Raw genomic sequence first — 15,383 nt, 5'->3', positions numbered from 1 at the left:
ACCCTGGGTACGAGTACTGAAGAGTACCGCTGTAAATTAGAATAGTCTGGTGACAGAGGAGTCACCTTTAAGTGGACAGAACTGTGCGCCAGAATCTCTGCGGGGCTCCGAGCTGGCACACTGACTCCGCTCTCCTCACCATGGCTGCTGAGGCTCTCTGACAGAGGGTCAGTGTTGCTTCGTCTTGACGCGAAATGCAAGCGCAGCCTACGTGCCATTCGTTTAACTCTCTAATCCCTGCAGTGCTGGTGAGAGCTGCATGATCAAACTTGCTGGTAGGAAAAAAGGAAAGCAACTGCTCCAAGAACTGCTCTGTGATCACAATCATTAGCGGCTGTACATTTCCAAAATAGCTCTGGTGACAACCTACATTCCTCTTCAGGCTGATCTCAGCTTTTAGTCAGAGGAGGTCAGTGGTTTCGTTTGGAGACATGACCCAAACATACGACCTTTGAAACTAGAGCAATCCCAGACGTTAGCTTCCTTTGGAGAGCTTGAACATTTTAAGAAAAACAAAATGACAGGAACTCAAAGGACAGAGTTCCCCGCCGCAAACCTATTTTATAACCTTAGCTTAGCTGCGAGCTCACTGCACCTCCTGAGTTCCAACCAGACTGAGAATCAAAGCTCTCGTGTCTCTTCCAGTCGCCTCACTCCTGTGTACCCTTTCTGAAAAAAACAACAACAAGGGAGCACTCTATGCTGCATCTTGGACTGAAGCGCTGCTAAACTGTTACATCTGCTCCAGGCCACTCACTTAAGACGCTACTTCCTGCAGCAGCTATGCCTCTAATGTTTCTCCTGCTCTGTGCCCCCACAAATATTTTTACCCACTGCTATTGAGTTACAGGAAATCAAAGAGAATGACTTTCAACATAATTCTGCAAGAAACTGAAGAGGGGGCTAAAAAAAAAAATCACACTTAAACCACCACAGTCTGTGGAAAAGCAGGAAAGTGATTGTAAAGTCTGGGAAACTGGGAGAGGATTTTGCTCACAAAGAAGAGATGTAAACCTGACAAATTATCTGTCCGAGTTCAAATATGATCAAACCAGACAGAACTGGGATAGCTTCCATGGTGACATGACACCTGCTATATGACACTTCATGTAACAGTCAATGCTGCTCTTATTTCCTTCCCATGGCTGTTGACAGTCCTATGTATTAAAAGCAGACTATTGTATTCCAGTGTGGCCTATTTCAGGACATTACGCTGCATCCGAAACAGTTCCTGTATACGCAGTAATAGTAAGAGACACGTCCAGGATAAAGACATGATTCACTGGAGGACTGCAGGAGAACTCATCACCTATTTTTTAAACCAATACGACAAGCTACCAGGAAACCTTGTGATCGGCTATTAATCACTCACCCAGCCAGGAGATAAGATGTGTGACGCACACACACGACCCATTTATGCCAAGTCATACCGCAAGGTTGTAATACTCCAATAATAAAGCAAAGCAGCCGGTAATATACAAATGAATGTGTCACCAAAACGGACAATGCGCCCGCCCAGCAATGAAGGACGAGCTATATTTAATGAACTCTTACAATAACGTCATTGTAAACTGTGTCAGTGGGGCGTGGCTGGACATGAGACAGAGGATGGCTCTGTCAATCAGCAAGGGCAGCTGTAATGAGTTCAGATAATGAGCTGCTAAACCCTTCATGTTAACATTACTGTATAACACACACACACGAAAACCACGACCACCACTTAGCAGCAAAAATAATCTGCTGTCTGTAGCCAATCAAATCCCCATGTTGAAATATGATGTTTTGATGTAATAATCTGTCTGACATAATGGAAATGCAATGGATGCTAATATTATTTTGCACTGTCCTAATATTGCTACCAGCGGTTGATTTCAGTTTTAGGAGCAACGCCTGCTTGTTGTATAAATGGACTATGCAGACAATTTGGAAAAAAAACAACCTTTGTTAAAACACTGCAATTTGAACTTTGACCCTCTTGGTTAAACAACTGAACCATAAAATATATTTGCAGTGTAACTGTCTAAGCTTTTCTTCGTCTCAGTTGTATGCATTGTCATGACAGTAACCAGGCTGCTGGTCATCTGTGTGCAGTTGTGTCTGTATCTCTCACTAACTCAGTGCTGGTTTCTAAAGAAGCACTCCAGATAGCATATCAGGTTTGCTTAATATAGAATAAGGTTTATCCTGGTTTCTAGAACTGGGTTATGGTTTATACGTGGACAACACAAAACAGGAAAATGTAATAAAACTTTGTTGTAACCTAGATACCAGAGTGAAGGTAAACACAATCCGCCTGTATGGTTATTTTATTATGTGTGTGGTACTTCCGTGATGATCTTTTACCAGAGATATTTGTCATGTCTTCCTCATATAGAGCTTCGTGTCTTTGCTGTAATATATCTAGAGGATGGAGAAAAACAGAAGCCCCCTCATATGGGGAGTGGTTCCTTGAACTAGGTAGGGTGGCCTCATATGAACAACTTTTCTACAGACGGACTAACCGGTGGAATGATTACCTTTTGAAGAGGAAGAGTTACCAGATCTTCATTAACAACTAGCAAGCACACAGTATGAAATTGTATTATCATGTGTTTTTTTGTGTGTTTTTTTAAAATCTATTTGTGCTTTTGTTTATTTTCATTATCACTATTTTGTTGCAATTTTATTTGTCTATTCTTTTTTTTCTGTTTGCTGACTGAAGCAGATACACAACTGTTTTCTGTTTTGTGCATTTAGGAATATCTGTAAATCTATGAATGTTGCAAAAAGATGAAAAAAGCAATACAATTGTAAATCATAAAAAAAATGTACTGTAATATATCAGCAATTTGGTATTTAATTGAAGCCAGTTTCCTTGTTGACTGTGCTTATTCATTTTTAAACGTCTTTGGTCTACTGGTCTACCTCTTGTTTGTGTCATTTTGTTATTTTCTGCTTCCAATCCATATTATTGAACATTTCTAACACTTTTCAGTTTCACAGTTTAATAATTGCTTTGTTAAAGACTTTAAAGCTAATAAATGTCTGCAAACTAAATTGTAAATGTGTTCAGTTTCTGATAGCTGTTCAGCTATTTACATAGAAAAGGTATAAGAGGGGTGCTGGTGGCTTATCGGTCTAAGCGCCCCACATAAAGAGGCTATAGTCCTCGTTGCAGAGGTCGCCGGACCGACTCCCGGCCGCGACCATTTGCTGCATGTCTTCCCCCGCTCTCTACTCCCTACATTTCCTGTCTCTCTACAGCCGTCCTCTCATAATGGCAAAAAAGTCCAAAAATATAACTTTAAAAAAAAGAAAAAGTATAAGAATACATTTAAAGGACATACACTGAACAACGCTTGAAGACATTTTCTCTTTTCTTTTACAGAGTGTGTTTTATTTCTAAAGTATGAAGTCTCTCTTCTCCTAACCCTCTCTTTATCTACCCGATGTAAAGAGGAACCAGTAAAGATGTCTCAGTTATTTTTTTGCGTGTCTTTAGCTGAAAGTTCATTTTGCTTAGAGCACTCCTTCACTGAACAGTTTTACCTGCTCTGCAGGAAGAAATAGTGCTGAACTCAGCATGGAGTAGAAGAAGATATTTCATTTCTAGCATAAAAAATAAATTAACAGTGTAATGTTCTTAAGACTCTAAAACATAGTGTGTCATAACTGTCCCAAATGGGCATTCAACCAGAAGACAGGGTGAGTGAAAATTTGACATTTTTTTTGAGAAAGAGCAAAGTGGCCTGAGGTCAAGGAGAGGGCATGAGATAATGTTTACACTGTAAGATGACTGATGCAGTAATTGTGTTTTTATTCTAATTTCTTGGGCCAATCTGTGAAATGACCTTCCCTTAATATTAGTTAACCAGATGGATTGTAATGATAAAACATGCATCTAAGGATCTTCATATGTTACCAAGTGAAAGGTCAAACTATAAATCACAAAAAAGTTAATCAATAATGAAACTGCTAATTTCATATCTTCCAAGAGACGGATGGACAAACCCAGTTTCACAAAGCTTCCCTCACTCTTCCCTGAGCCCTGAGTGTGTTACAGCGGGACTGAAACACACGTGCACAAAAGCACGTTCACAGAGCTGACACACCCTCCTGATTTGTACAAAATCTACCTGAAACATGACGAGGCAGCCTCGAGTCAGTCACACCCAGATTTTACCGTATCATGTGATCGTTGACTTGTGTCGTAATAAAATGTTCTAGAAACATTCACCTGATGACACACACAACAAACAGCAGCTAAGTGTATGTGTGTAATCTTGTGAGGCTTGTCAAACTGTAACAACAACTCAATCTACAAGAGAAATAAAAGACATGTAATGATAATCAAAAACAAGAAAAGAGAGTGGGATTAAATGATTGCATAATTTGGTTTGCTGACACACAGGGTAAGTTCTGTGTGTCCAGGGAACTGTAGGAACACTTTCTGACAAGCAGATGCTCTCTGACTTTATTTTGCTTCTTGTTTTATTCGTTGAGCCAGTCTACTAGTTCAGACAGGTTGGTAAGATAGTTTCCTGCCATGGGGAGGTGAGGAACAGAACTCACTGCTGAACAGCTTCAGAGGGAAAAAAAGATTGACTGAAATAACTGGTACTACCTCAGCTCATTGTTTCAAAAATGCAAAAAAAAACCAGCCTAATACTTTGTTAGTTGTTAAGTCGTGATAGATTGTAAAAACATGATTGCTTGTTTTTAGAATCTATTCTTTTCAAGTATGAGATGACATTAAGTTGTGACTATCCATGTTTCTAACTTCTTGCCTGTGTTTACATTAAATACAGATCGTACAGTTTCAGACAGCTTTACAGTGTCCCTGCTCAGGTGACCCAGGACCTGACGATGCATCTGATCAGCATGAAACTAGGTCAGCAGCTCTAACCGCTATCAAGCTACAACTGGCACTTCAAGAAGCTCTGACGTACCTGTGCTCTTACTGTATGATCAATAAAAGAACAACATACTCTTCTATCTCCTTACTCTATCTATTAACACACAACTTCCCACACCTTACGTCTCACACTGTTGTCGACACACCTTTCACATCTGACTTGTTTGTGTCATAACATAAACTTGCTAGCTTTACATGCAGGATAACTTCATCAGCTGCATGATATTCAACACCTGATTTGATATTTGGCTCTTACTATTTCCATCAACACTTAAAGCAACAGACATTAGGACGCCCTTATTTATAGGTTGCACTAATTTGGTATCTGAGTTTTAAACAATATCACACAGACCATGGCAAAATAAAGGCGGACCTTTCAGGAGGAGAAACCAAAGTTAACCTTGCACAACATGGACAATATCCTCAGGCACAGAAATGTGGCACATTCCCTTATCTGGTGTCTGGGGTGTTTTATGGCATACACACATTAGCTTTAGCAACAGGATGTTGCTTCAAAATATTACAACTATAAACTATTTAAAGCCCCTCCCTAAATATGTCCCTCTGGGCTCTAACCAGCAAGAAGAGGGTTCCACGTGTATCAACGCTGAAGCTTTCATATATGTTATATGTCATTACTCCAGACACATTTTTACAGGAAAGCTTTTATTGTGTGATTTTATCTATTTTAACTCCGTTTTATAAGCTTGCATGCTTTTTAGTTTGTTTCATTTAATTTTTTATCGCTCCATTTTGCTTTGCACTTCTTTTTTTTATTGCCCACTGTGAATCACTTTGTTACCTGTATTGAAAAGTGCTATATAAATAAGATAAGATAAAATAAGATAAGATAGTCCTTTACTCGTCCCACAACGGGGAAATTCAAGTGTCAAAGTAGCAAAGTAGAAAAATTTAAAGCAACAAGAGCCTATAAAGTAACAATTATTAAAAAGTGATTAGCAATTAAAATTTCAATAAAAAATAAAATAAAGTATTATCATTATTATTATTATTATTATTATTATTATTATTATTATTATTATCATTATTATTATTATATAATACAGTAGATTAGCTCTTTAAATTTCATTCAGATACATTAACACACGTTTTTTTTAATCTATGCAAAGATCCAGAGGTCATCTGCAGAGCTTTAAAGCACAATAAGTTAACACAAATGTCACAAAGGTGCACAGCAGGTTACCTATCTTAACATATATCTAAGGGCCTGGAGATAAACGGCTGTTTCTCTGTGTACTCTGTGCTACATACACAAAAGACAAGTATTGTAGAAGCATTTATGCTATGTTCTGAATTCCACTTGTTTCTTTTCTGTTGCTTCTTCTGGGCTTACAGACATTTCTTCCTATGTAGCATGAGAGGGACATTTGTTGCTAACATCACAGTCAACCTTATTAGATTTTAAAGAGATAAAAAAAACAGCACTTGAGCAGCAGAAACAAAACATGTGCCAAACACTTCAAGCTACAACCTGTTTCTTCTTTTGTATCAAATCTGTAGACAGAATGAAGCTGAGTGAATAACTTACCAGACGATTCTCATCAAACACCTCCAACAGCAGACGATGCTTTCTGGGATCAACCTGAAACATAACAGATTATTAAGTACTTGATTCAACAATGAATCATGGTCAACAAAGCCAGCAGCACACCTCTCTGCAGTTTGTTGTGTAACAAGAAATAGTTGTCAGTTTATTCGGTTGATCAAAACAAATGGACTTGTTGCTGCAGGTCTGATGCAAAAAGATGTGAAGAAGTTTCACTCACTCTGAAGAAGAACTCTTCATTCCAGTTTGGGTCCAGTGTCTTCATGCACCATGAAAAAGGAAGGAACATTTTGATTAAAAATCTAAATATACACTACCAGTCAAAAGTTTGGAAACACCTTTTCATTCAAGGGTTTGTATTTATTCTAATTATGTGAAACACTTTAGATTAATACTGAAGACATCAAAACTATGAAAGAACATATATGGAATTTTTTAATTAACAAAAAAGTGTTAAACAAACCAGAATATGTTTTATATTTTAGATTCTGTAGAGTAGCCCCCTTTTTCCTTCATGACAGCTTTGCACACTCTTGGTATTCTCTCAGTCTGCTTCATGAAGTGGTCTCCTGGAATGGTTTCTAATTAACATGAGCCTTGTCAAGTCTAATAAATGGACGAAGTGACGTCACCCATCTGTTTCTGAAGCGCTGTTTTGAGGCCAATCGCTGGCAGGAGCCATATTGCTGCTGTAGAGGGATTGTGACGTACAGAGGCGGGCTTTGAGCCTCCTAGCCAACAGCTACAATGTTCCTGCCTGTCAATCAAGTCAGCTGTGCCTCTCATTGGAAGACTTGTTATCTTAATATCTTTGAAATTACGTCGTTCTGAAAAAAATCTCCCCGTACAGTGTGTGCCGATCGAGAAATGAGCTATCCAGACTACACTCGTCTTTTGTACCAGGATGTAAACATGTTTATTTCTGCTGCAAAGATCGGCTTTTTTGAATTGGTGTGTATGTGGTTTCTGGTACTTCTAATCTACAATGTTGAAAATAACAAAAATAAATAAAAAACATTGAATGAGAAGGTGTGTCCAAACTTTTGACTGGTAGTGTATATCACAGGTTAAACTACAAAAACTGCACCAGAACTTTTTCATTGACTCACCTTTTTAATAGTTTTGGTCTGAAGACTTGTGAGTTCTCCATTGATAGGATCATAGAGAGACAGCCGTGTATATGGATCACTGTTAGGAAAAAGGAGACACATTTAGACTTAGCTGGGGTTTAAACATCCGTTAATAGAACCCAACAATTGTCATCCCTTTTCTCTGGAGAAAGAATCTCTTTAGTGCTTCAAAAGAAAGCAAAACACTTCTAATCGTTGCCTGGTCAGATCACAGAGTGCATTATAACCCAGAAACATCAATATCATGGTTTCAGATACTCTCTGCTCAATGCAAAAATGAGTTCAATCTTTGATCTTGAATGTTTGATAAAGCTTAAATGCATCAAAACCGCATAATTATGTTGCAAGACATTATGCATTATCTATTCTAACAGCCACTTTAGACCCGCAGCAATGTTTTTAACCAGTAATGTATTGAGTGAGTAGAGTGAGCAGCAGTTTGGGTTTTTACATCCACAATTAAAAATGCATTAGGACAAAAGACACAAAAACCCTCAAAGCATTGGACAATTCACATCTCAAAATACTTGATTTGATGTTACTGCTGTGTTGCATTTAAAGGCCAAGTTTGTAAATGTGTTGAGAATTTTAAATATAAAACAACAGGTGTTAAACGCTCACTACGAGGGATTCCTCCAAAATATTCTGAATTGGAGAACTGTTTCTTTTAATCCAACAAGACTACTACACTATGTTGAAGACTAACCTTAACACACACTCATTAACTTGTGCTTTCAGAGGAGGTGCACAGAACCTGTCTCTTATCTGTTTGCGCTACATTCAGTTTCCTGTTGTGGTTGACTGTGCCTTCTGTTCTGTTGCAGAAGGCTTCGTTTTCCAAGAAATAAAGATTATCTCATCTTTTCCTGCGGAGACTGTAAACAAATGAATTCAGAACATCTTGACTACTGTCCTTCAAAATACTGACACACTGAATACAAATCATTCCTAATATGTTTAATAATGCCTAACATGACGTTTGCTGACTTGGAAGGAAAATATAATGTGATGCAGTTTAAATGAAGCTTTCTAATGCATCATAAATGACACATTTATTTTAGTAATTATCAAAAAATATCTATTTTTATTTGATTCAGTGTATGGGTAATTGTTTTCTGTAAATTGAATACAGTTTGGTGGCTGTTGCTCTTACAAATAAGCAACAAATCAAGAAATTGTGACATTTTTTCCTATTTGTAGAGATGAATGAATATGAATTACATTTTTTTTATTCAATACTAAGTAAAAGAACATTTTAAAGAAAAAATAACTTTTAGTTGGTTTATTCCCTTGTGCCAAACTGTGATAAGTTGATATTCTTTATACCTTGTTTGCTAGAGAATCAAAAACTTTAGATTGCCAAAATGCTAATTTAGAAAAACAAGAGAGTTGATAATTTCATGTGTTTGATGCAAAGATTAATTACAGGATGGTACATTTAGAGAAGCAGTTAGCTGAAGTCCCACTCAGAAGTGGGACTTAACTTAGAAGTAAGTAGTAGTTAGTAGTGAGTGTAATCTTTCTACAACTTACCTGGCTCCAAGTATATCTTTTTTGGCCAGGCCAAGTCCAGCGACTACTTTCACCTTTAGGATCCTGGACTCCGCCTGAAATAATAAAGAAAAAAATGGTGATGAAAAACAAATAAATACAGAAGTTGATAATTATATTGAATACAAGAGAAATCGTATTCACACATAACTTTGTGATGCACAAATCTTATAATGTGACAATATATAAGGCCGATCTATTCAAGTTAATGGGAAACACTTAAATAGTAATTCCCGGTCATTTTGACCAAGTTGCTGTTGTAAGTCTATTTTTAACAATAATAATGAAGTGATAAATTATTATTTTTTGTGCATTTATTTATTTTACATGTATTATATTTAAGGAACATTTGACCAGGGAAGCTTCATTGAGATTATAATCTCCTTTAAGTGAATGTCCTTGCCAAGATTGGTCGCAGCACATTTCAGAAAAGTTACAGACACACAACTTCAAACGGTTTCAAACACAGGTCAACACATCCTGGATCATATAACAGAAAGTCATCAGTCAAAGCATCTACACCCTGATGCATCTTCCTCTAACGCCCCCAGTCTACTTTTAATGGACCAGCTCCCTCAGACCCAAATCCTCTTGCAGCTGACTGCAAGCTGCAGGAGCACAAAACTCTTTTCTCCCATTCAAGACGCACTCTGGGGACAGAAAGCAAAAATAAGTCTTGTGACTGGGTCACAGAGCGAAGACTGTAGCTTCCAGCATTCTTCAAATAAATAAAATTATAAGAGGGAAGGAAGTAAAGAATAAACAAATACAAGCCAGTGATTCTACTGGTTGATAATGCAAGCCGGTTTACTCGAGCTGACAGGGAGCAGCGATGAGTTAGGGCTTCAGTTTTGTAATGAAGCTCAAGGCTCTGTGGTAAACAGTTTACAAAGAGTGGAGCCATTGAGATGATGCATGCATGTATAAAACATCACCATAGTCCATCAGGAGCTTGACAGTAGCATCAACAATGTTGGCTACAAATAAAAAACATGATTTATTTTTTAAATAAAAACCCAGCAGCAGCTTCAACCTCAAGTTGCTGAATGTGAAGCTAATGTATTTATTGGTTACAGCATGTTTCAAAGAACAGAAACAGCTTCTTCAAACACCTGTATTAGTTACACACCAACAGATATCTCTCTTCAGAATAGACAAGTTGGATCAGTGACATAAATCTAAATCTATACATGGAGAGTAGAGCAGACTGTATATCGTCCCTCGTTGTTGAGATGTTACAGTTTAGTATGTGCTTCCATTCCCCAAGTTCAGACAGTCACAGACCTGCAGACATTGTTGATCCATCTCATCATAAAGTGAGAGGACAGAATCAAACAGTTCATTCTGCTGCCCTTATGTCCAAAAGTAACCTTGCTGAAGTGTCCTCTTGGATTCCACAGTGGATAAAAAATTACAAATTGCTGCCTCTAGTGCCCTTTCAGTGTAAAACACATAAAGGTTGTTCTTGTAGATCGCATAAAAACATGTGAAAAAGTGTCCTCTAGATGCTCTTCTTGTAAACTTCAGATAAAAAAGGAATCTATTGTTGCTGCTTTAATGAGAATATGCAAAAAGTACCCTCTGGATGCTATTTCAGTTAATTATGTCATGTTAATTGTGTCATATAATCAATAATATATGAAAATATCAATCATTTTGTGTTTACATAAATCAATTTCCCTAACATTTGTTCACAAAAATACTCACCACGATGCAGGGCATTAAATGTTAGATGCTCAATACATTTAAATGAATCCTAAACTGTGAGTACCAGGGGTGTGAAAGGCGGTGCCCTTGTTTTGGGTTTTTGCTCCTGCCCCTCAAACAGCCTGAGTACACTGCTGCTCTCTTTGCTCCTCTGATCTGAGACAGTTCATTAAAGTTACAACAAACTGTCTTTGTCTTATTGATCAACCATGCAGGCCACCAAAGCAACTCTTACCAGACTCTTATTTCACTGGTTTAATGCTAAATGGGAACAGATGGATAAATGTAGAACTTACTAAGTAGCTGGACTGTAGCATGTAGGCAATCAAATCAGAGAATCAGTTTGTGTCAACATTCAAATGAATGATTATTTTGCTGTTGCTTGTTTCTTTTTTCTATTATCTGCTTGTTGACGTGTAAAAGTAATATCACATTTTTGGTTGTGAGAATCCACATGGCTGTGATTATCTTCAGCACACAGCCTGAGACCTTGACATTAGACAGAAACACAGATTCAGAAATCCATTGCTTTCTTTTGTTTTATTTCTTAAACCAATCATAGGTCTGGGCATGGATCATGTGCTACATCACATTTATCCACAAAACAAAGAGCTTTGGTTACAGTTAGTTAGCATCATGCCTCAGGGCAGTTTGATCAGCTGATCTGGAAAGGCGCATCACTACAGCACATAAAGTCAAGCCCAAAATTATTCATACCCCTGGCAAATTTTGACTTTATGTTAATTTTATTCAACCAGCGAGTTGTTTCTTGATTGGAAATGACACAGGTATATCCCTGAAGATAATAAGACAAAGAGTCTGAATTAAATTGAATTTCAAGAGTTGACTCCAATTGAGAATCCAACCTGAAAGAGTTGGAGCTCATCAGTAAAGATGAATGGGCAAAAATACCAGTGGAGATGTTCAAAAAGCTGGTCAGCAATTATATAGGAAGTGTTTGCTGGCTGTAATAGCCAATAAAGGCTTTTCTATCAATTATTGAGAAGGGCATGAATACGTTTGGACATACCACTTTTTGTTCAAATGTAAATAAAAGCTGAGAAATATTTTTTCCACAATGATGCTTCTTGTAGATCGTCCTATTGTCTTCTGGGAGACGCCTGTGTCATTTCTAATTAAGAAAAAACTTGCTGGTTGAGTAAAAGTAACTTTAAATCAAAATTTGCTGGGGGTATGAATAATTTCGGGCTTGACTGTACAGATATCTAACACAGCAAGGTGATGGATCAGAATAGGAACAAAACTGATGGACTATATAGATCAGGGGTTCCCAAACTTTTCAGCCCGCGACCCCCAAAATATAGGTGCCAAAGACTTGTGACCCCCACTGTCCCTCAAAGTGATTAATGTGGCTTCATTTAGCTGGTCTGCAGAAAATGACCCTACCTCTATGAGCATGTGCCTGTGTTTCATGTGCTGTTATGAATTAACCTCCTGCTACTGATGCTTTTGATAACTAACTGTTCACTAACCCTAAACTTAGGAGTCATTTGGCAACAAAGAAAGGCCGAAAACTCATTACATTTTCTATTTTCAAGGTTTTATTTCAAGTTAAGCTTCAATTGTTGGCAATATTTTTTTACTAGAATGGTTGAAATGTACTATTTTTAGATAAATAAAAAAAAAAAATACATTCAGGAAGACATCTCACGACCCCCCATGTCTCACCACCCCACAGGGGGTCCCGACCATAGACTGTAAGTAAAAATGGACAGCGTTGCTCAGCCTCTTCCCGTTGTACAGTTCTGAAGCCAAAAAATCCCTCTCCTGGGCGCAGCCATTCTGCAGCCATAGCCTGTGAAGCCTTTGTAATAAGCTCCGCCCTACAGCGTAACGTCACAAGACGCTGTGTGCCCTTTGAAGTTTCGTTCTACAGCGGCTGTGAATCAAAGGAAACCCGGAAGTAAAACCCCGTTTTTTAAACTCTAATAACTAACGAAAAAGAAACTTTTCTGAAAAAAGAGGCCTTGGACACAAAACAGTCAAATACTAACTACATATAACCACAGCATACGGATGTGAGAAACATTCGTACGACGTGTATTTATTTTTTAAAGTTTGACTGCTCCCCCATTCAAATGAATGGGGGAGACGGATTTTTTTGACCTATACTGCAGCCAGCCACCAGGGGGCAGACACACTGCTGAAAGCCTCACCACCAGGGCCATATCCGGCATGCTTGGTCCTGACCAAGCGGCAACCTCCGGTCTAAAAATATGAGTCAATGCAGAAGTGTTAAAAGCTGCAGTTCATCGAGGATCCGCTTGAGGCTGGCTCCGGAAGTACCGGAAGTCACATACGCATGAATGGGAAAAAGACAATCTTTGCAGCATTAATAAACATGTTTACAGCCTGGTACAAAAGATGAGTGTAGTCTGATAAGCTCATGTCTCGATGTCCTCTCACTGTGAGGGGGGTGAATTTTTTTCTAATTCGGCAATTTCGAAGATATTGAGATTACTAGTCTTCCAATGAGAGGCTCAGCTGCCTGCAGGAACACTGCAGCTGTTGGCTAGGAGGCTCAAAGCCCGCCCCTTTACGTCACACTGGCTCGACAGAAGCAATATGGCTGCCGCTGCCGATTGGTCTCAAAACAGCGTTCAGAAACAGATGGGTGACGTCACGGATACTACGTCCATATTTTTTACAGTCTATGGTCCTGACCCACACTTTAGGCATTTTCAACAGCAGGAACTTTACCCCGGAACTAGGAACTTTACCGCTGAACTGCGTGCGTTTCGACCAGAGGAACCAGGGTCTAAATTTAGTACAGGGGTAGATAATCTCCACCCCTGAAAGCCCCTGCTTGGGGGGTGGTACTTTTCAAAGGTCCTGGGACTTCCGGTTGAATGTAACAGTTTTTGTGGAGTTTACATAGTTGTTGAAACACAGAGGGAGTTCCTGGGAATGCATACTAGTTTAGTTATTTATTAAGATTTCAAAATATTATTTAATGTATATATATTTTTTCTCCATATATCACTGGCCTGATTTGCACAATCTACCCGGGACTTCAGCCTGCGGTCAAATCGCAGACAACAATGGGGGAACAGGAACCTTTTAGTTCATGGGAAAGTAGTTCTGGGGGCTAAAAGTCCTTGGAGGTCGAAATGTACCTTTAGGGAACCCCCCAGATATAGATGCATCTTATTGAGGTGACTCACTGTCACATGCATGCTTGTTCACAACCCGAGTACAATCAGTGCTTGCTCCTCAAGGATGATGTAACATCCTGATAATACTTGGCACTTATGCACACTTCCCATCATAAACCCAGTTTTAGATATGCTTTACAGTAAATGTCGTGAATTATCATGAGATTTCGCAATCACTGTTACTGTCTCGCCGTAAAAGACACTACTTTAGGGGCCTGTTTCGTTACCTGGAGCTTTGATAACATGAATGCTTAGCCAAAAAAACCCTCAGAGTTTGGTTGATCTCAGACAGCAGGCGTGTGTTCGCACCGAGGACAGGAAACAACCATTGAGACGTGAACGCGTCTGAAGCCTCTGAAGCCTCTTTTGCTCTCATGGTTGAAAAAGTGTCCAGATACATAAATATATAGCTCCGTCGTTAGCATTATCGATTTCAATCAATAATTAACTAATTGGAGCTGAACTCCTGCTCGAGGGTCTCCCAAGTTGCCCAGTCTGTGAGAAAGCTAGCTCCACAAATAATTTCCGGATTATTCCAGTTTAGTTAGTTAGCAACAGTTAGCGTCAACTCATTAGCCAGCTGGCTTACGACCCTATCACATGAGCAGCCTCATTAAATATTGGCAAGATACAAAAGGAGGGTTAGTTTAAAATCACCTCATCCGCCTGAAGTCCTCGAATCTGTGGAGAAAGTGCAGCCATAATATCCTCGCCCTTCTTCCTCTCAGAGAGCGACGACAGCAGAGAGGAAGGACAGTGGTCCGATCAACAGTAGACTCCTGAGGTGTTCACTTACTGCCTCTATTATTCCTTCTTCGTATTCACGCTGCTAGATACCGTGAACCTGACCTAGTGTCCAGTTGGGACACCGTCGTCACTTACTGTATCCATCCTCTTCCTCCTCCTTTTTTTCCTTCCTCCTCCTCCCCCTTTTTTCCCCTCCTCCTCCTCCTTCACATCCTCTTGTTTCCCTCGGACTGTCACCTTCACATGTGAGCGGGTACCTGAAGGCATCACCATTCAATATGCAAGAAAATGAGCATGACACCTGTGTGAGTTGAAGAAGACTTTGTCTGATGTTGTATGAAAATAGTAACTTAAGGTGCATTTCCACCAAGAGTTCCAGGGTATTTTAGCCCCCAGAACTACTCTCCCCAGAACTAAAAGGTTCCTGTGCCCCCATTGTTTTCTGCTTTTCGACCACGAGTGAAGTCCTTGGTAGAGTGTCCAAATAAGGCCAGTGACATCTGGAGATAATAAAATATATTGAATAATATTTTGAAATATTAATGGAAAACTAAACTAGTATGCATTCCCAAGAACTCTCTCTGTGTTTCAACAACTCTACAAAAGGCGTT

At 38.9% G+C, this 15,383-nt stretch overlaps 1 protein-coding gene across 1 annotated transcript in view; it reads right to left on the bottom strand.

The window, feature by feature from the left end:
- nedd4a (NEDD4 E3 ubiquitin protein ligase a) overlaps positions 1-14,985 on the bottom strand; it is a 37,498-nt gene extending 22,513 nt beyond the window's left edge. Inside the window, exons 1-5 of the mRNA XM_034680159.1 lie at positions 14,683-14,985; positions 9,125-9,198; positions 7,571-7,649; positions 6,682-6,720; positions 6,444-6,497 (exon numbers count right to left, since the gene is read on the bottom strand). Coding sequence (XP_034536050.1) covers positions 6,444-6,497; positions 6,682-6,720; positions 7,571-7,649; positions 9,125-9,198; positions 14,683-14,727 — 291 coding nt within the window. The 5' untranslated portion in view covers positions 14,728-14,985. The remainder of the gene's footprint in view (positions 1-6,443; positions 6,498-6,681; positions 6,721-7,570; positions 7,650-9,124; positions 9,199-14,682) is intronic.
- Between the last annotated feature and the right edge of the window lie 398 nt (positions 14,986-15,383).

This window comes from Notolabrus celidotus, chromosome 3 (assembly GCF_009762535.1).
Source record: "Notolabrus celidotus isolate fNotCel1 chromosome 3, fNotCel1.pri, whole genome shotgun sequence".
In the NCBI taxonomy this organism is placed as follows: Eukaryota; Metazoa; Chordata; class Actinopteri; order Labriformes; family Labridae; genus Notolabrus; species Notolabrus celidotus.
Note: the sequence above shows the minus strand (reverse complement) of the source record. Positions and strands in the feature narration are given on the sequence as shown.